Here is a 22,309-nt window from a genome sequence, read left to right on the forward strand (position 1 = left end):
TTAATGGCTTTGGTATAGCTGTGATCCTAGGGCTTTCTTTTATATAATTGATGAATGGTGTATCATTATAGTGAGATTTTGTTCAAAAATGATATTTCAGTGCATAAAAATGTTTTTCACTCATTCACAGTAAATTACATTTGGGTATTCTTTTTAACTTGAAGCTGTCTTTCAAGGGGCAGTTACCTGTAGTATAGAACACATGTGAAGGTTTTATTGAAACTCCCTCAGTTGTTTCAAATAAAACACAATGAAATGTTTAAACAAGCAGGCCTAGGGAATAAGGACTGAGCAGCATGTTGAAGAATGCATATTAACCAAGGGGGAAAAAAAGACCCATTTTGAAGTGACTGCAGACTCAGCGCTCATCTCCAGCTGTTGTTGGTTCTGTGAAGGGCTTCTGGCCCCTGGTCCTCTGCCATGTGCAATACAGTATACCAAGAGACTTCAGAACCTGCCAAGGTCCACAGCAGCCACAGGTTCAACAACTACTAGGGTCAAAGAGATCACAGAGACTACAGCTCTTGTGGTTAGGGCAGGGGTTCCCAAACCTTTTTGTCTCAGGGCACCCCATAAATATGTTTTTAATCCGAGGCACCCCTACATTATAATTCTCACTCCCAGCACCTTATATTTATAGCATGTCGTCGTTGTCGGGTGGAAACCTTGTATGTTTTGTATTTATCATCTATACAATTTACTAAACTAGTGAAAACAGCAGATCTACAAGCTCACAATGCCTCGCATCGCGAGGCATTGTGTGCTTGTAGATCGGCTGTTTTCACTAGTTTTGTGTGACAGTCTTGTATGATGAAGCAGGGCTTTGCTTTACTAAAAGACGTACACATTTGAAACTTGGAGATACAAGGTTTCTGCCCAACATTAAATATGTTTTCAAGTGTCCAAATAAATTCCAAATATTATCAAATGATCTCGCGGCACCCCTGGACTGCCGTCACACCCACTTTGAAAACCCCTGGGTTAGGGGAATGATTATTATATAATAAAGGTCACATTTGAAGCATTCTGGTTTGTGTGGCACTGTAGTTTATTATCAGGAATGAGCCATTTGTGTTAAATATATTCATAGTCCTGTCTTGCGGACTGTGGATTGTGGATTGGTATGATGATAATGCATGGCCATTGAAAGATAATTTCCAGTTTCCATAATGTGATTTTCACAGATTGGAAATCTGTTGTAATATCTGATCCCATGCATTCTCACCATGAATTATAGGCTAATAACCAGACATGTATGTATGAGAATGGAAAACATCCTGGATCTGTGTGTGTGTGTGTCTGTGTGTGTGTGTGTGTGTGTGTGTGTGTGTGTGTGTGTGTGTGTGTGTGTGTGTGTGTGTGTGTGTGTGTGTGTGTGCGTGCGTGCGTGCGTGCGTGCGTGCGTGCGTGCGTGCGTGCGTGCGTGCGTGCGTGTGTATATATATATATATATATATATATATATCCACTCCATGCCTCTCAAGAAAGATTGTCCGTGTAAAGAATGACATGCATTCTTTAACCACATGAGCCCTAGCAACCATATTCTGGGGCAAACATTTGGCGAAAATAGCTATTCACAAGTTCACAACACATCATGTTAATATTGTATTTTAACTATTTTTAGGCACAGAGATTTGGTGTTGAAGGAAAATCCAACCATGTATAGAGCCCTGGCAGACCCCAATCAACTAAGTACATAGAGGGTTTAAGTAATTTACACATTCCATTGTATTGAGGCCTCTGCTTGTATTTTTATGGAAGAGGAAAGGCAACTTGGTCCATATTGGTTTAACCCAGTTACAGGGCAGGCTTCAACATAACACATTTAAGGACAATATACATACAGCATGTGAACTTCAATGAACCAGGCCAAGCGCCAATTAACTGTTTGCTGACATTTTCCATTCTTCTCCAGTGCTTCCTACATCTTGACAAGTTACTGTTATGGGTGAGATTTCACAGAGCCATAACAGAGTAGTAGTATGTATGTATATAGATCAGCAAGTAAAAAGAAAAAGAGTATTACAAATATATGCACAAACTCACTGCTTATAGTTTTAAGAACAGTGGAAAAAGTCAGTGATCTTCAAAATACAATTTATTGTTCTGGTGGTGGGACATTCAGTTTGCATACCAGCAGAAAGCAGCATGTAATACAGGCCTATATAATACACAACAGACATTTGCACCAGTTAACAACATTCAGTTACATGTGTATTGAGTTCATAAACAGCTTCACATGGCAAGGTGTTATCACCCAAACAGATTAAACCATTTAGTTTCATATGTGTTATAAGTCACCAAAATATACACACCAAACCCAGTGCAGCCAACTTTATCAGTCAAACAGCAAAGTCACCACTTCAAAGGCTTGCAGGGTGTTGTCAGACTTAGTGTCTGGGTGTTTAAAGTACAGATAGCTCATTGAAAATGTATGTGTGTGCATGGACCAGTGGTTTCCAAACTTTTTAGCTCAAGACCCAAAAGAAAATTAGTTGTTTGCCCGGGACCCAAACTAGTGAACACAGCAGATTTACAAGCTCACAACGCGTCGCTTTGCTAATTATACAAGAAAAAATATGGTCCCTGACCCACAAATGGGTCCCGACCCACTGTTTGGGAACCAGTGGTCTATATAGAGGGTCAGTGTAGAGACATAGGTCCTTGTCCGTGTCAGGGTCCATGTTGTTCTTTGAACTTGGTCTGTTTGCTTTTCCATTGGCCTAAGACAGCATCTTCATGTCAACAAGTGACCATAAACCCATTTCTGTTTGGTCTTAACAGTACCATCAGCATTACAAATAATGCTTGTTTGTTCTGTGGATGCTATGAACCAAAAAGCAAATACAAAACATGCAAAATTGAACGTCTATCAGAAACTTGGAGACAGTGGTTTACAGTATTGTACAGCTCAAATGTACCTGCAGAATGCAGTTTTACCGGGTTACACCACCATGGTATAATCAAACTGTTATCTTTAGAGTAACATCAATGGAATTTTTTGGTGTTGGTTTGATGGATGAGTCTCAGCCAAGTGCACCCAACTGACAACGCAGCCTTGTGAAGCCAGCATTTATATTTAGCCATGGCCACATCCATGTCAATTCTGTCACATAGTTAATAACTCTATCATCCCACATCAAAGAGGGAGCAGAAATGTTGAACAACAATATAAAATGGATCCATCAACCCTGTGTGTGTGTGTGTGTGTGTGTGTGTGTGTGTGTGTGTGTGTGTGTGTGTGTGTGTGTGTGTGTGTGTGTGTGTGTGTGCACGCGCGACTGTGCACGCGTGTGTGCTCCTATGGTGTGCTCGCATCGGATGAATTGTAGATCATTATCTTGTATGAATCATGTGTGCACCCTCACTGCAGAGCACAAATAGTTTTGTAATTCTGGTTTTCTTAGACCAGAAATCGTTGTCATGTATAGAGGTGTCTTCCTCTCTTACACAATTAAAACAGTGGTGTAAAAACTGTGTATAAATAAAAATATTGTTCCTACTGCTGTTTTCTTGTGCCAGCATGGTTCAACCTTTGCTTTGGCAACCTGAACACAAATTTGCTGAGTGATGTAGTCCTTTTCCAGTGACACAGAGAGGGAGGCGCAACCAGGCAATTCCAAACAGAATTTACAGGAAACTAAGGAATGAAAAGTGCTCCCTTGCATGACCTTTCAAGTATTTATCCACTATTAACAGGATTGCTGTTTTATGCTCTGGAATAGCCAACATGCACGGGTGACAACATGACATCTTGTGATCAAGTTCTTATGAGGGTATGTGGTGAACTATAAATGCATAGTGACACACTGACATAGACTACAGTCAACATACATACTTAAAGTGAAAGTAAAAGACATACTGAAGCAGAATTGATAAAAGCAGAACATTTTCATTCATATTTTAATTTATAGTCAAGCAGCCAGGCTGTCTGAAACACAGTTAATGCCACCAGGCATATCAGTGTATACGTTGGATGTGTGGTGATTCGCGCCATGGGCGAATGTACACTGACCTTAGCTGTCTTCACGTAATGCTTAATTTATGCTCTGTTTTATTATGGTGCCATGCGCCAAAAATAACAGATCTACTAGCTCTCAAAGCTCTCGCGCCTGAACACATTGTGAGCTTGTAGGTCTGTTATCATACAACGAAGCATAAATCAGGCTGAAATGGATGAAGCAGAACCTCAGAGCCAGGGGTGTCGCACCAAATTCTGGGCCCTGGGTACAAGGATTCTCTCACATTTTGTGCTTTAACTACCGGTATTGAAAAATAGCAGATATACAAGATCACAGCGTGGCACCGAGTGCCACGCTGCGAGCTTGTAGATCTGCTATTTTTGAAAAATCGTGAAAATTTGTGCAAGTCTTTGAATATTTTCAAATCCTTCTAAGGTTTTTTTGAAAAACCTATGTTTCTTTGTCAGTGGTGCTCAAACTTTTTCATGTGAAGGACCCCCAAAATTATATGTATTTGGCCACGGACCCCCATCTCAAAATATTTACCGTAGTTCCAGGGACCCCCAGAAGCAAAATTTGAGTTGACAAATATTCGCTTCAAAAATTGATTTATTCAATGATTTGCACACATTTTCACGACATTTCAAAAGCAGATCACCCCCAACATGACCTTTTTTCTATTGATTACTCACGCCATGGAGACTTGAGTTCAATAATATTTTTTGGTATTTGTCGCATTCCTAAGACAAAAAAAATATTTTAGTAAATTTACCCCCATTGATTCCAGATGGGGACCCAAATGCATTTGGGTCCCCATCCGGAATCAATGGAGGTAAATTTATTGTAATCAAATTATTGTCTTAGAAATGTGACAAAAAACTAAAAATATTATTGAACTGAAGTCTCCATGGCGTGAGTAATCAATAGAAAAAAAGTCATTTTGGGGGTGAACTACTCCTTTAAGGCCCCTCCACCTTGGGCCCTAGTAACTCAGTCCCACTGTCCCCCCCCCCCCTCCCCCCTTGTGACGCCCCTGCCTCAGAGGACACCAGACGACCCATGCAGAGAGAGACGATCCCACACACCCCCTGCAGCATGACATCATCTGTCTGGGTCCCTGTGCCAGTGCTTCCGTGCCCTTGCATACAAAAGAACACTGTGACGTTATGCTAGAATGGCATGGAAAGCTGTGGCCTCTCTTATTTAACCTAGGGGGGAACATAAAATAAACCTTGTACAAACTATATTTGAGATCCCTAAGCCACAGCTTTCCAATTGTCTGCCAGCCCTTTCAGCTCTGTCTGAGTAACTGTGCAGCAGCTGGTGCCTTTCTGAGGGAAAGACCTTGGGGCCTTCTGACCGCATTCCACCACAAACCTTCACTCCTCTCAAAGCAGGCGACAAAAAGGCCAGTAGTCTGTTTTCAAGTACATTTCAAATGTAATAAAATAAATAATAAGTAGCATTGCATATAATTATTTGATACAACAATAGAAAATACAATATTTGTAATTGAGTTTCAATCATCATTTGGAGAAGATGCAAAACCATTGAACCTATATTGTGGAAGTTTGCACTTTACATCATTAACAGTAGGCTACTTGCCAGCATGGACAAGGGTTCATTCTTACACTCTCATCTAACTATTCATTTATGGAATGTCTGTCCACTGCTAATGTACGGTATGGGCATGAAAGGGACACAGACAGACAGACAGACAGACAGACAGACAGACAGACAGACAGACAGACAGATACAACCATGGTAACACCCGCATGCTGAAACAATGCCCAAATCATGTCTGTCTGTGTGACATGATGAAACAAGTGACCAAATTTGGAGATGACTGACATCACTGACTGACATCACTACAGTGCCCAAATTTGGAGATGAAATCACAGACTGGCCTGGACACGGAACACCATATGGGCAACTAACCCTAACCCTAATTGTAATGATTATACTGTATATACAACACTGCAAAATCTGAATGTTAATTCCTCTGTGTCAATTTAATGAGTGTTAACTGCACTATGTGCCCTGGGGAGTGCACAATATATGAGGGATTGAATGTCCCTGAGGAGTCTCAGAAGTAATGTTGGAGAACCCAGCACCGGTCTGGGTTCTTTTTTGCTTGGGTTAGATGTCTGTCCTGTAATCTGCAACCATTTATTTTTAAGGTGACACTGTGATAGAAAGAAAAAACCACATCTGCTACCTGGGTTGCATCCTGGAAGCTAACCTATCCAGTGAAAAAATGACCACCAAGGTAATCAATAAAGTCAATCAACGAATTCGCTTCTTGCAAAGAGTTGCCCCACTGATCAATATCAAATCCCGAAAGACACTAGGAGGTGCTCTTATTGGGCCCCTCATTGATTACGGAGTCCTTGTCTGGTATCGCGACGCCCCAGCTGCCTTAAAGCTAAAGCTCCAAACAGCCCAAAACAAACTAATTAGGGTTGTGCTTGGTCTCCCTCCTCTGACCCACCTTACCGAGCATCACCACGAAAGCGTGGGGTGGCTCAAAGTAGCTGACAGAGTACAAAATCTTGCAATGGGCCTGGTGTACAAGATACACTACACCTCCAAGATTCCCAAGTACCTGACAAACTACTTCTTAAAGGTCAAGGATGTTCACGATCATAACACCAGAGGCAGCTCCACTAATCATCATCAGCGTAGATTTAACACTAAACAAGGCGCTAACTCGTTCTCCTGCTATACCATCAACATGTGGAACGCCCTTCCACAAGCCCTAAAGGAGAGCAAATCCCTAGCCTCCTTCAAAATTGGTATGAAAAGTCACCTTCAGACAGCAGCTACCCGTGACTTGTAAACAGACTAAGCCCCCATGCTCCCCCCCCCCCCTTTTTCTTTGTATTCTGCCTTTTGTATTTGATGTTATGCTTTTGAAACTGATATTATCCTAGATAAAGTACTATGTTCTATCCGTCTGTCTTTCAATGTTATATGAGATACTTAAAGTGTGGTTCCTGTGGAAATAAGCCTCGGCTTTCTAGGATCTCCTTTTAGTTGACCTTGTACCAGTGATTTGTACTGTCATGAAACTGTACTTTTTTCTATTGCAAACTTCTAATAAATTCTTCAATCAATCAATCAAGGTCTCTTTATCATTGCCCTGTTGGGCAACCACACTAATAATAATAATAATAATAATAATAGAAATTTGATGTCATCACGAGACCTTTAAACACCAGTATTTCGCTCCTTCCCAGACTCAGTGTAGCCTGGCCTGGCTTTATTGTGTGTGAAAATGTGTTTGAGAGTATATTTTCAGGAACAATCAGCCACAAGGCACGCCTGGAAATTTTGATTTGGAGGAGATCATTCTTGCCAAACAGAGTGCATCAAGGGCAAACCTATAGCTGAGAGAGCTTTCATTAAGATGCAGAGGGGAGGTTGCTCTGGTAGAATACTAAAGAGGTTAACATATAATCAAGGATGATAATTTGACAACAGTAGAGCTCACCCCAATCATCATCATTATTCTCATCATCTTCAACTGCACTGCACATTAACTTCAGTCTCAGCAGGATAACCAATGGTGTAAAGATGTAAGCATAATTTTATCTTCATTTTGTTTATGATTACATGCAGGCCTGCTGTGAGCATGTTGAGCGGTCAAACGGTGACATGAAAGCTGACGCCATGACCTCTTGACTTGTGTCCAAATACCAAACACTACAAGTCTCTGTCTGGGCAAACATGACCTGAACAAGAGAGGAATGGGAAAATCTCAGGTCACGAAAAAAAGAAAAGAGTGTGTGTGTGTGTGTGTGTGTGTGTGTGTGTGTGTGTGTGTGTGTGTGTGTGTGTGCGTGCGTGCGTGCGTGCGTGTGTGTGCGTATGCGTACGTGCGCGTGCGTGCGTGCGTGCGTGCGTGTGTGTGCGCGCACACGTACGTGCTCTGTGCGTGCGTGTGTGTTATGTGTGTGTGTGTGTGTGTGTGTGTGTGTGTGTGAGTACTAAAATATACATTTTATAAAAATATAACAATAAAAAGGCACAATGAATAAATGCATATTTATAAATTGTGTGTGTGTGTGTGTGTGTGTGTGTGTGTGTGTGTGTGTGTGTGTGTGTGTGTGTGTGTGTGTGTGTGTGTGTGAGAGAGAGAGAGAGCTGGAGAAGCTCCAGGCTGTGGCCCTGGCGATAATACATCTTTTTGCCAATGTACACATCCCGCGAAATGCACTGAGAGACATGACAAATAAAACTGTCCAGCTGTCCAGAAAATGGGTTGACCTAAATTCACACTCCACACGAGACATACTCTTCCTCTCATATGGCGAATTGGGCCTGGGGGTCCCAAACGTAGAGTGGATTTACGCAGCAAACAAGGCTAACCCACCTACTCCACATGCTCAATAATGATGACGGCACCGTCAGAGAAATGGCCAGGGCATCACTTCTTCTAGACTTACGCAGGAGAAAGGTCCCCCTGGCTGTCGAAGACAGAACAACTTTCTAGTATAGGTTTCAGGAGGAAAGACTCTGGAAAATTGGACTCACAAGCCAAGGGCTTTGGGGTCTGGTTTGATTGGCCAGACCTTAATGACCTCTGCCATCGGAAAACAACATTGAAGTGTCCATCTCTGATGGACTAATTACAAACCCCAGGGTTGTAGTGGAGGCTACCCTCACCCACACCAGGGAGGGGACATTAGGCTGCAGGAAGACACGGCTAGAAGGGTTCTGCTCAGTGCTCAATATGAGACAGACTGCAGGGAAAGTTGGCCTGTGTTGATTCCGCTGATCAATCTGTTGCACATTCTATGTACAAAAATGCTGTCATGGATGCCGTCAGGATGTTTTTGGAGGTTCTGATTCTGGAGGTGTCAGAACCTCAAAATTGAGAGAGAGAGGAGTGTGTGTAATCGATCATTAGACAATTCATTATTGTTTGCCAAAGACGCATACAGTGTTTCTCTGTATAAGATATTGTTAAAATCCAGCTTGTGACACATCATTCCCTATAGATGGTGCTCTTGTTACACATTTAATATTGTCATTAAGTGTGCTTGAGGCTGTTTCAGGAGTTCTCTCTATGGAGGTTCTCTCTTAAGAAATCAAATTCTTATCTTCTGCTATATAAGCCGCATATGTGTCTCGGTATCAGTCAACACCTCTCATGACGAGAATCAAAAATGATAGGGGTTCTCTGGAATTCATTGGTGGACAAAAGTTCAACCCCAGTGGGCTACTATAGCCTTGGATCAAGACCATCCAACATGTAGGCCTATTTTATCGAGTCTCAGTCTGACATTTGCTTAGATATCCTAGGTAAGCAAAAATACTTTATTATTCAAAAGTACAGTAGGCCTACATTTCCTTTTTAATATCAATGCATTGATGTAATAAAATGTTAAGTACATTTAATTAAGTACTGTACTTAACAGAGTAGGCCTATTTCTACATTGCAGTATACTTGTTCCACCACTGGTCGGCTTTGGTCCAGAGCAGAGCTAAAATCACTGGCTAAAACAGATTTTGGGTGCACCTTGTGCCCCAGGGCTGCCAACTTTCAGGAAAACCTAAGAGTGAGAATTTTCTTTTTTTGCGAGGGGGGGGGGGGGCCTTCGGTGCTGCAAAAGAAATATAAAAAATTATATATAGGCCCTAAGGCCTGTTAAACAAATATCTAACATATAATTTAGCGAATGTCTGTCTGTCTGAGTGAGTGAGTGAGTGTCTGTCTGAGTGAGTGTCTGTCACAGCGTTTCTCCTCAGTGGCTGGAGCAATTGATCTGAAATCGCATCACCAATAGCATATGAACACACCTGACATAACTGTGAAGCCCGTTTGTCACTTTCACAAATCGTTTAATTGATATTAATTTATTAGTGAATTAATTTTTCCCATTGACTTATAATGGGAATCGCAAAAACTCACATTCAATATTTTTTTTCTCGCAAACCATAGGGGCTACAGTTACAAAACTCTGAGAGGAGATTTATAATGATATCAAGGATTAAATAAAAAATAACTTTGTCAGTTGGCCTCATGGTGGCGCTATAACAGTCCACTTTACGTTTCGGCCTGTAACTCTTGAACCGTAGGTCGGAAAATTAAAATTATTTTTTCCCTGGATTCCTTGGGTCAATACGCATCTCCCCATATAGGCCCCGCCCATTTGCGTCAGGATAGATTTTCCGCCATTTTGAATTTTCTCCAAAACACACTTTTTGCTCCTTTTCCTACATATTTTCTTCAAATGTCACGAAAATGGGTACACATGATCTCTGAACCCATGCAATGAACATAGTCAAGGGATATTTTGATAGTCCATACCGTTCGTTCGTAACGGGCTTCCAAAGTTAGCGGGAGGGGCCCGTTTTGCAAACAATAGCCATAAATCACAAACAAAACGTCGAGTCAACACTGAATTTCTGCCACAGGTTGCGGGTGGCTTACTCAACGAATCCCCAGAAGCATTTCCAATTCCACCCGTAGAGGGCGTCACAAACGCGCAAAACGTAACCGTTTCGTTCCAAAACGCGTTTTTCAGGCGGACCGACCCTCTCAAAAAGAAACACAGACTACTCTGCGGATGGTCTCACGGTCCAAACCGCTGCACACACACACACACACACACACACACACACACACACACACACACACATAGCCATTAAACGAAACGGGTATTTCTTACATTGATGCTCCTACATATTATCATGCAAGTACCAGTTAAAGTTACTTTCCATCCCTCATATACCGTGTGCACAGTGCACATCCCATAACCCACACACTGCACATCATTTCGGAGCTCATATCTTTGAACGGGTAAGGACTAGTTACAATAATTTTGGTTATTATTATAATTGTATCGTCCCTTGGAGTCACTATTACACCAACCAGGTAGCCTACAGTATGTTGCTCTGGCTCTGGGTGGGTGTTATTTAATTCTCCAAATCTAACCCTCAATAATGAACACTTGAACAGCCTATGTAATTTTGAGGCAGAAACGTAGTTAATAGCCTGTACTGTGGATCATTTTGTTGGGGGGTCTGGGGGTCCTCCCCCAGAAAAAAATTAAAAGAGTAGATGTTATTTCCTGTATTCTGTTGCATGTTACAGGGAGTTTGATACTTTATCTGGCTTTACTAGGATGAGAAAATTATGGATAAATGTTTACATTAAGCTGCAAGTAACACGTCTTTTGCTTGAAGATCTGTTCTTTTTGCACACGCATCCATCCAAAAGTCCCTCCTCATTTAAACTGCCTGCTAGTAAGCAATGGGGATTTTGGACGTGTTGAATTTAATAATGTTGTAGATCCTCATCATCCTCCTGTCACCTAACTGTAAGAGAATAATGTGCGCAGGAACGTGCACGCAGCGTTCCTCACACCAGACGCTCACGCACACGCACACACAGCGACGCATCATTACTTCAGAATTAGATACAGTATTTAAGCCCTTTAAATGCTCAAATCGCGGCCGAAGTGGATGTCTCAGTGACACTTGAGTTGACGCAGTTTTCCACTTTTTGACGGCTGGTGATATGACGGCGTGAGAAATACGATGTGTGGCGTGAGAGCGTGAGAAGAGGGTCATTTGCGTGAGTCTCACGCTCATTGCGTGAGGGTTGGCAGCTCTGTTGTGCCCACTCTTCCTTGGTGCCCACAATAGCCTATCTTGGGACTGGGTGCCCAGATTTCCCTCGTGCCCACTCTGTTTTGGTCATGGTTTTGGTGCCCACGCTTCCTGTTAACAAGCAAAGCCCTCATTGGTCAAAAACCAAAACGTACTGACGTCAGAGCTGCCCTTGGGCTGAACGTCCACTCCGCAAGTCCTGATTCATTGTCAACATGGCACGTCTGGATGTCATTGTGGACAAGTTTGTTGCACTTTGGAGATTAACTTCTGTCCGACAAAACTTTCCTTGGATATTTTTGCTAATTTCAATCGTCGGATCAATTTTAAAAGAGCTAGAAGTAGTCCCAAAGACATATTTCAGCAGCAGCAAGAATGTCCTGAATGTGTAAGTAAAGAATTCTGCTAACGTGTTAGCTTTAGCTCTGTGGCTAGCTGGCATAACGTTATGGTAGCTATACTACTGTATGACGTTACTTGACATGGATTCATTTATTGCTTTAAGAATTTTTTAGAAGGTTGCTTAGGAAAATATACAGTTACATGACAGTACATCACTGGAAAAAGGTCAACTAAAATGAGAGCGTTTCGGCTTATTTACACAGGAACCCTTTATGTATCTCAACATTGAAACTAAAGACCGACGTATAGAACAGTACTATGCATAGGACAATAACGACTCCACCTGGACAACAAACGTGGGTGTAGGACGGGTGTTTAGTCATCAGCAGGCTGCAAATAGACATGGTATCTATCTATAAATGCGACAAATCTCTGTCTGTTTGTTTGTTTGTAATCCACGTATCTCGAGAACCGTTCATCCCCCCGGCTTCAGATTCGGCACGCGCGTTCCCCGCCGCCGCGCGGAGTGCAGTGCAGGGCCTCGACCCGACCCGACTCGCGGTTTTCCGAAACCGGCGCAAAACGTTCGGAATCTCCTTATGCGGAGCTGATTGTTGACATCAGGCTGTTCCGGAGGAAATCGGCGCAAGCGCTGACTCATTGTGACATCACTTCATAAAAGGCTGTGACATCACGTACGCCACATGAGTCAACAAAAAATCTCTGTGAATGTGTATGTATGTATGTGAATCTCGAGAACCGTTCTTCCCACCGGCACACGCTTTCTCCAGATATAGGCATAAAATGAATCCCCGAATGCGGAGCTGATGTCTGACATCAGAGTTTTCCGCAACCGGTACTGTGTGTGCAGAGATCTCCATATATGGGCATAAGGGGACAAAGGCAAACAGATGGTCAAAACGGGTCCTATGACAACAGGTATATTGGGGTTTGCATTAAAGGGTGGGGACAAAGGCTAACAGATGGTCAAAACGGGTCCTATGACAACAGGTATATTGGGGTTTGCATTAAAGGATGGGGCATTCATGGGGTCCGCTCCAAAAAAGAAAATAAAAGAGACAAAAACAAACATAAGACAAGCGACAAAGCGTGGGACTGGGAGGATGACTTGAATGATGCAGATTTAAGCAGGCTGTGTATTCTGCTTAAAGAAGAAACAAACTAAAAGCGACAGAGATCTCATATATGGGCATAAAATGGACGCAGATAAACAGATATCTCCATATACGGGCATAAAGGGACACAGACGGACAGATACAGAGATCTCCATATATGGGCATAAAATGGACACAAATAGACAGATATCTCCATATATGGGCATATGGGCATAAAATGGACCCAGAACTATATCTGCAGTGATCTCCATATATGGACATAAAATGGACGCCGACAGACAGACAGATACAGATATCTCCATATATGGGCATAAATGGACACAGGCAAACAGATGGTCAAAACGGGTTCTATGACAACAGGTATAATGGGGTTTGCATTAAAGGGCGTGGCTGGTATCGTTCGGTTTCGTTCCCGCCCCATGGGCAGCACTACATAAACTTTGTTTCTTTAGAAAGATCTATTGATAGTATTAAGAAACAAAAAGTTCTCCGCGTGTCACTTGCACAATCTTTGTCACCAGCCAGAAATGTATTTAATGGGGAAATCTTGTGCTGCTGTTTTTGCTTGTAAAATTTGCTATATTGATTTTGGCAACACAAAATCTTTCTCAAATGTCATAAATACATCTACCTAACATCTGAAACAAGTATTGGTGCCTTAATAACTCATATGCAAATTTAGATCATGTAATGTAGTAAATTTGTTGAAGGAAACGCTTCAATGTAACTGATTGTCAGTGACTGTAATTTTGTTATAATGACAAGTAAACTTGGTGTCTATTTCATGGTTTCACATCAAGAGAAACTCAATGGAATACTTATCTTCATGATTGGGTGTGTCTGGATCTATAATTTACATATTTCCAAGATGGACGCCACCCGAAAATGAGCTTTACTATGACTTTTACAGTGACAGCTGGCTGTTATGACAAAAGCAATATGAACACATTTGGTCAATTTTACCTCAGATTCTATCAAGAGTTGTGGGGATGATTGTGGAGAAAAATCAGAGAAAACATACATGCAGCTAAATGTATCTTAAAGATGTCATTTTTAATTCATCACATTGCTGAACCACCTACTCCCAAGTGTTTCTTGTCAGCAAGCAAAGACAGACAGAAGTCCAGGTCTCCTGAGCACTGGGAAGTTGGAGATTCTAGAGACTTCATCAGATAGCCTGGCTGAAGACCTTTTACTTGTGTGGACAATAATATATACCAGAAACACAGCAGTTTGTAAGCCCTGAATTACCATAACATGTGTGTAACTCTGAGAACCATTTGTACAATCTCAGAGTTAAGGGCGTACTAGTACTGGTTGGATTCCTAATATGCCAAAATGTCACAATGTCCATAGATATTCTGAAGAAAACCTGTCGACTTCGAATTCAGTAATTGGGTCTTATGATCAAAAACAAGACATTATAAGATATAAATTCAGCCACTGACACATTTTGTCCGTAGTACAGACATATTGATGACCCTGGATGAAAGTGATAGGGATGTGTAATATACGCACCATGTCAGCATGTAAAATTAGCTAAATACTCATTTTATTTCAAGATTTGCTTTTATCACATTTAAATGCAATACATACATGTGGGAGGAAAAAGCTTAGCATTTGCTGTATTTTGTCACAGCACAGCCTTACGTTTACTTATGCTGCCAACATTTGTATGCGTTTTTGTTTTGGTTGGGGGGTGTCTTGATGTAGCCTACAAATGTCAGATGTTGGGACACTCTGTGGTACTTAAATACATATTTTATACCTGACATGACCTTTTGTGCATTTATTATAGTCTTGTCCATTTTGGGATTTTTTTCCAATTTAGGGGGTTGTGATAGCAGTTTGGTTGATTTTCATCCATTTCTGGCCAAGGTACCTTTCATTACACAGTTGGCTGTGAGATGTGTTATGTATGAGACATAAGCGTTTAGCTAAATTTACTATGTGTATGTTTCATTTTGCTGGGTGCCAATCACATACATTGAGGCTTTTTCTTCAACAAATTAGCTATATTTCATGACCTAAATTCACATATGAGAATACTAAGCAGGGCAGGAATTTCAGGGAGGCCATGAAGGCCATGGCCGTCGTTGCCCCTCAGTTTGGCTTTGTGCCCCTCAAACCAATGGCATGACCTGAGGCCACAGTGGCCTTACTGCAGCTACCTGTACCCCTATCCCTATAAACTTATTTGCCCTTTTTTATATTTTTGAAAACATTTAAAAATACTTCAAATAGCCGATCTACATCGGCAGGGGTCATCAACATGTCTGTACATGGACAAATGGGTCTGTGGCAAGACTTGTCCATGTCCGTGGCACATTTAGTATTTTGGTTATCATGTGTACATAATCTATCCTAAATATTCAATAATAATAATAAAGCATTTGTTTTAATTATTTTGGATGATAAGTGTCAGGATGATTAATATGTTGTGTTGGCTACATGATTGCATCAAGTGAGGATGGAATGACAAGACAAGACAAGACAAGACAGAGAGAGAAGTAATGTTTGCTAATACTGGTTCCACTGGCATCACACCACTTACGCACTGTCTTTCTCATCATCATATAATACTTTTTTCCAGTGTAAATTAACACAGGATTGACCCTGGCAGCATATACATTTTAGTGGACTGTTACCTGTTTGTTAAGCTACTACACTCTAAAAACTGCTGGGTCAAAAACAACTCAACTTGGGTCATTTTTGATCCAACTCACGGGTCAAATAGGGACCGATGCCCAGTTTGGTTATTTTAACGCAAGAAATTTGGTTATGAATGTTGACCCATAAATTGGATCAAATAAATAACCAAATTATTTGTTTAAAATGACCCAAGATTGTAGTCAATATAACGCAAGTTTTGGGTTGAGTGGGCTAAATGAATACAACCTACTATTATGCATAGTCTGGAGAATGACAATGCCAATAGTATCTGACATTAACATAATATCAGAAATGTTTCAGGGTTTCTTCACAGACGATCTGTTCAAAGTTTAGTAATATCAACATAAAAGTGCATAATTATATATATATGCAATAATGTTGATAATACAACAATCAGAGTAGTTTAGAGAAAATAAACAAGAGAATCCCAAAGTTACCATGAGTTCTTCTCTTTCAGACAAGCTGGGGGAGGGAGCTCAACCCTAAGCTAGCAGCCAAGCACTTACGGCTATGGTTTAGACTCAAATACTGACAAATCAAATTCAGACATATGACAGTCAGCTTGCAGAGACAGACACATGGATATGACATATTTAGCATGTTTAGCTCCCAAAAGCTTAGAAAATGTCTCTGGAAACCCAGACAAATGCTTTTCCCAGCATGCTTTGCAAACAGGTTTATGGTGCCTGTCCCCTGATTGGCCCAAAGCTAGACCACTGACCCAAGTATATATGTGTTACCACTAACCCCCAAAACGGGTCACCCCCAGATAAATATTACCTACCTCGAACAACCCTGGAATTGGGTCAAAATAATATCCCAATAACTCAAGGAAGGGTTGTGGCTCTGAGAAATGACCCCAAAATTTGACCTAACACAAATGACCCATGATTTGGGTCAAGAAATGACCCATGAGTTTTTAGTGTGTACTATCTTTCAACCACAACTTATGAGACAAGAGATCAGTAGAATGAGTTTGGCAAAAGACAAAAGAATAAAACAATATTTGTTGATGGGTCAATGAATTGCAAAAACTATGCCGTGATAGTGAAGAAAGGGAACTTGGAAAGACTCTTTCTGACAAAGCACAAATCATTTGACTACTAGAAGGAAGTGAAGCCTTATGTATTTGTGTACCATGTGTATGGAACTGGATGGAGCTCTGTCAAGTATTTGTCTCATCAGCAAGATGGTGAAGAAAGAGAACTTGTGGACAAACCACACATCATTTGACGAGACATTTCCAGCAGACAGAGAACTGAGAAAAAGAAATAACTGGATGGAGCTCTGTCAAGTATTTGTCTCATCAGCAAGATGGTGAAGAAAGAGAACTTGTGGACAAACCACACATCATTTGACGAGACATTTCCAGCAGACAGAGAACTGAGAAAAAGAAATAAACTAAGGAACTGAAATTTCAACCATTTTGCCAAATATGATACTGTATATAATGTTCTTTTGTAAAATTATTGGACAGTTATTTTGTATGTCTGTGACAAAAATAAAATATGTATCAATATGTCCATCACAAGCTGACATGGTGATGACCCCTGTACATCGGCATGTTGTGAGATCATCTATTTGAAATATTCAATATTCAAATATTCATGTTTTTCAAAAGTAAAAAAAGGAAAGAAAGGTTTAATGATATTGAACTAAACGTAAGTTTAACCCTTAAATTCGATTAAATTCAATTCACTATTTCAGTGGACTAAACTTTGTTTTATTTGATGGCCTTCCTGCCCTAGCATTTGGCCTTTGCACCCTCAAAAAATGTACAACACCAAAGGCCAAGTGTCCTTGCCCCTAAAAAGACGAAATTCTAGGCCTGATACCAAGGCACCAATACTTGTTTCAGATGTTAAGTAGATGTATTTATGACATTTGAGAAAGATTTTGTGTTGCCAAAATCAATATAGTACATTTTATAAGCAGCAGCACAAGATTTTCGTTTTTTTGATATTCACTTTTATATACAATTCTGGCTGGTGACAAAAGTCGTGCAGGTTTCGTGCGGAGAACATTTAACCCAAAGTCCACAAGGGTATTGTCTATGCAAAAATGCATTGAATGAGTAGTGCCCAGACGTGGGAACGAAATTCATTTTCTAAGCACTTTTACTTATAACGCAATACCGCCTAATACCCAAGATTCACTCTCTGTACTCGGAATGGCATGCAGCCATAAACACAATGTACAGTACACTATTACACTTACTTAATTGAGGCGTCAGCCCCCAATTGAAACAAGCCCAAAAACTTTCTTGTGGTGTTTATCCTTTTAGTTGACCTTGTACCAGTGAACTGTACTACTGACCTGTACTTTTTCCTATGCGAACCTCTAATAAAGTAATCAATCAATCAATTCAATGGCTGAATTATCTTACTGCCACTGTGCCACATTCGTTGAGTCACTCAAGCGTACGTATGTTCTTGGTAACTTAATGGCACATAGTTCCTTTATCCAAGTGCTTTAGAATGTCAATTGCATTTATCCATTCTCATACACAATCATTCACACTTGCTCTCCTCCTCACAGGTACTTTGTGAAGGTGTCCTGGGGATGGACCTTATTACTACTGACTCCGTTCCTCCTCCTCTCCAACTCTTCCATCAACCGGAATGTGTCATTTCTCTTTCGGCGGTTGCTTTCTCTCGTGGTAGCCACAGTCATTTGGTATGTATGCACTGAGACATTCTTCTACATTGAGGATGTCAGTGGTTCATGTTATGAAACTACTGAATCCATTGACGTCGTCAATGACGAATTCACATCAAAAGCCAGCTGCAGGAGGGCTGGCCTCCAGTGGCAAGGCTATGACATTTCAGGACACTCCTTCATCCTCACCTACTCCGCCCTCTTCATCTGGGAAGAAATTGCTCCCATGGCCTACCTGAACACAGCTAGTTTGTCTACGTTGCCAAGAGTTGTTCTTAGCCTGCTGTATGTATCCCTGAATGGAATAGTGATGATCTGGACATGGATGTTCGCGTGTACCTCAGTTTACTTCCACGACCCATCTCACAAGTTGCTAGGGACATTGTGTGGAATACTGGGGTGGTATGTGACGTATCAGGTGTGGTATCTAAAGCCATTGTCTCCTGGACTCCCTCCTCATCGTCATCCAAAAGAGCAGAAGCAACACACCTAAAACGTGACCATTCTCATTCAATATCATTGCAAAGTATTTCAACTAAACCGACAATGATAACGCATATTCAAGTCGGATGTTTTCCATCTCTCTGGGTCCAAGTTGACCATGCTATTTAGAGTTCTTCCTTCCTTACAGAAAGGTAATTTTGTACAGGGGGATTGGTTTCTGTCCTTGAGTCACAGTTGGCAGCTGCTGTTTCCAGAATGAGTTCTCTCTCTGTAATCTGAGATAAAACACTGACATCTAGCTTTGACCTCTCACCATCAGCCGCCCTGCCTGGTGCTTATGCATCATTTGTTTCATTCTTTGTTGCCTGGTTTATTTGAATGTAAATTGGTGTGAGTAGGAAATTCACCGTTTTAGATTATCTGAACACTTAAAGAATGTTTTAATTCTAGAGTTGTTTAGCACTGACTACTTTTATTAATGACAATATTACCGCCAGCCAATAGTACAAGCGCATGTCAGTTTAAATAACTGTAGTAGACCAATATTTCATACAGATTTAATGTTTACCTTCATCTGTTTTCAAGGAACCATCTGTTTCCTTTTTGATTTGGTATGATTTTGGTCCGTGACTCCGTTCATTAGATTTTTGATTAATTTGCCTATATTTCACTGTGCAATATAGCTAACAACAAAACAGTGGAGTAGACTATTGAATATTATTTGTTTGAACATATTTTATGAATGTCATGTTAAAATATATTATTTTACTGTATGTTTAACGCTACATGCGTTGTGGTCACAACAAGATGATAAGCTGCTTGGTAAAGATGATTACTTTGTTTAAAGTGCCATTGGGCCACAATACAGTGTATGTGCATGGCTTTCTTTTGGGTGCAAGAGAATCATAACATTAAAAAGATTTACATGGACAATATTTGTTCTCTTTTGGATTGGTAAAACGTGACACTGCGCAGAGAGGATCACAGTGTTATTAAGTGGCTGTAATATTATATTTTCAGTCAAAGGCAAAACTACGTTTGTTTGGGCTCCATGAAAGAAAAACCTGAGGTCTGCGAATTCCATTTTCATAATTTATTTGTCATCGATGGCAACTGAATAAATTAAGGCTTATGAACAAATATCATAAAAAGCACCATAAATAAATGCATATTTATAAATATAAAAAAATAAAAGTAAAGAATAAAAAAATACTATCGTGAAACATAATGGTCACAAATAACAACTAGGATTTCCCAACTTGAACTCTTTGTGTGATCCATGGATTACAGGGATAATGATTGCGTCAGCATTAGCAGTGGAGTCATTGGAACAAAGGTGCTTGTGATAATCAGAGAATATACAATGACAGGCTGGTCATGGAGTGTGATGCCCAATTTAATTTGTGCTCTGTCGTGTGACAAAGTCACTTGACAAAATAGCAGATCTACAAGCTCAAGGATCGGCTTGTGGATCTGCTATGGATCTTCACTGTCATACGGCAAAGCAGAAATCAGGTTTCATTTCTTTTTCATTTCTATATAGATCTTTTCCTCGCAACTCATGTCATCTATTGTTGGTTTGTTAGGAAAAATACATGTAAGTTTGTGAATCCAAACGCAAACCGATTTAGTATAATGCTGACATACACTCAAAATAGATCCATGGTTAAATCATAAGAACTTGTTCATAGTACACTGTAAAATCATCTGTTAATTTAACTCAGAGGGTATATGGAATCAAACAGACCTATTTGAAGCCATTTGGTTCCATTTGCACAATCTCAGTTAAATTAACGCTGTGGATTTGACTGTGTACAGTGTGTCCGCTTGCCAAGACAGAATCTTTACAATTTACCTTTGTGCCATTTACATTACTGCTAATATCATGCAAGCTATTGAATCAAATCACTTTCCTCTAAAATAACTTTCTTTACACGCTACACTTGTATAAAAGATTCCAAATAACTAAACTCATGGCTATATAGCAAATGCTCTCCCCATCATATTATGTAACAAAACATAATGAACCACATCTTTTATACTTATACTTATAGGAGTTTTGATCATTTTGTTCAAGAGTTTTGTAAATGATAAATAGTTTGTCAGAGTCATTATCAGATATTTCACTGCAAGCAGACACTGTTATTAAAGGTTTGCTGATCATATTTGGTTAAAACACAATAGCATTTAGTCATGCAGCATGTTATTAACCACATCAACCCTGGTGTTCATATTTTGAGAAATTATAATGAAATAAAAATAAAAACTTCTACAGATCTACAAGTAGGGCTGTCACGATATGACATTTTACATGACGATTAATTGTCACTCAAATAATTGCGATTAACGATTTAATTGTGTTTTTGTCGTTGACAATTACATTTCTGTTTGGCTTTTAGGCTTTGAAGTTGCACATGGCAGATATGACACAAAACCTAAATACATGAAGAAATTACTGACATATTTGACAACTTATTACTTAAAAAATAACATTGATAGTGGAAATAGCCGATCTACAAGCTGTGAGTTTGTAGATCTGCTATTTCCACTATTTCTGACATTTTTCAACATTCACGATTATGACGATTATGACAAAATAATTGCGATAATGTCAAATAATCACGATTAGACGATTATGTAATAATTGTGACAGCCCTATCTACAAGCTCCAAACAGTGTATATAGGTTTATGTTGTTAATAACCAGCTGCAGATAGTTGTTTCTGTGGCAAAAGAAAACATGGCACATCCTGATTCCTGACTGAAACATTGGCCTCCAGTCGACAAACTGCTTGTCTTGTTCATCATCCAATGCCTAATTTCAGTTGAACAATAGTGTCTTTTAAAGATACAGTGTAAACCCTGTTCGTGTTCCACTGTGATGCGTATCGACGACGTCCAGAAGCGTTCTTCCAGCTGTGTGCACACGCTTGTGATCTAGTGGTGCAGACATAAAATGAATCACTGTGCTGCTGTAGGTCCATCATGTTGAATGGCTTGGGTCACAGTTCCCATTAAGAGGTTTAGTTTATGTACTGTACAGTAAGACTGTCTGTACAATCAGTCACAAAACCAGAGACACAACATGAACAACTTAGTACACAGTGTAATGTTTTAAATTCACACTCCAGACTTTGCCATGTAATCCCAATAATACAGATTATGATCTGAAACCTAAGTGGTACCGGACTCAAAATAGCAGATGGCTCCACAGAGAACAAACAACAATTGTGCAGCAAGAAAACAATAAGACTGAGCTGACGATACTTTGCTTGGCAAGAGTGCATGTCTCCTTTCCGACATGTCTCCATTCCGACACTAACCCTATCTCTAACCCTAACCCTAAACCTTAGGCCCATGGGAGTGTCGCCACTCCGACAATAAGAAGTCAATTTCGGAGTGGCGACATGTCGGAATGGAGATAGCCTCCCGCTTGGCAAGCCTCCTCATGCTCCGTTTTGCCTTGAGATGA

General features: G+C 40.4%; 1 protein-coding gene across 1 annotated transcript; it reads left to right on the forward strand.

Moving 5' to 3' along the window:
- Positions 1–11,800: 11,800 nt before the first annotated feature.
- On the forward strand, positions 11,801–19,737 carry fitm2 (fat storage inducing transmembrane protein 2; the record flags this gene model as incomplete). The annotated part of the gene is made up of 2 exons (XM_080733587.1): positions 11,801–11,973; positions 18,275–19,737. The coding sequence occupies 2 exons, from the start codon at positions 11,801–11,803 to the stop codon at positions 18,885–18,887; spliced, it is 786 nt and encodes a 261-aa protein (XP_080589713.1). The 3' UTR covers positions 18,888–19,737.
- Positions 19,738–22,309: the final 2,572 nt, after the last annotated feature.

Source organism: Nannobrachium achirus, assembly GCF_963921795.1.
Source record: "Nannobrachium achirus genome assembly, chromosome: 9".
Taxonomy (NCBI): domain Eukaryota; kingdom Metazoa; phylum Chordata; class Actinopteri; order Myctophiformes; family Myctophidae; genus Nannobrachium; species Nannobrachium achirus.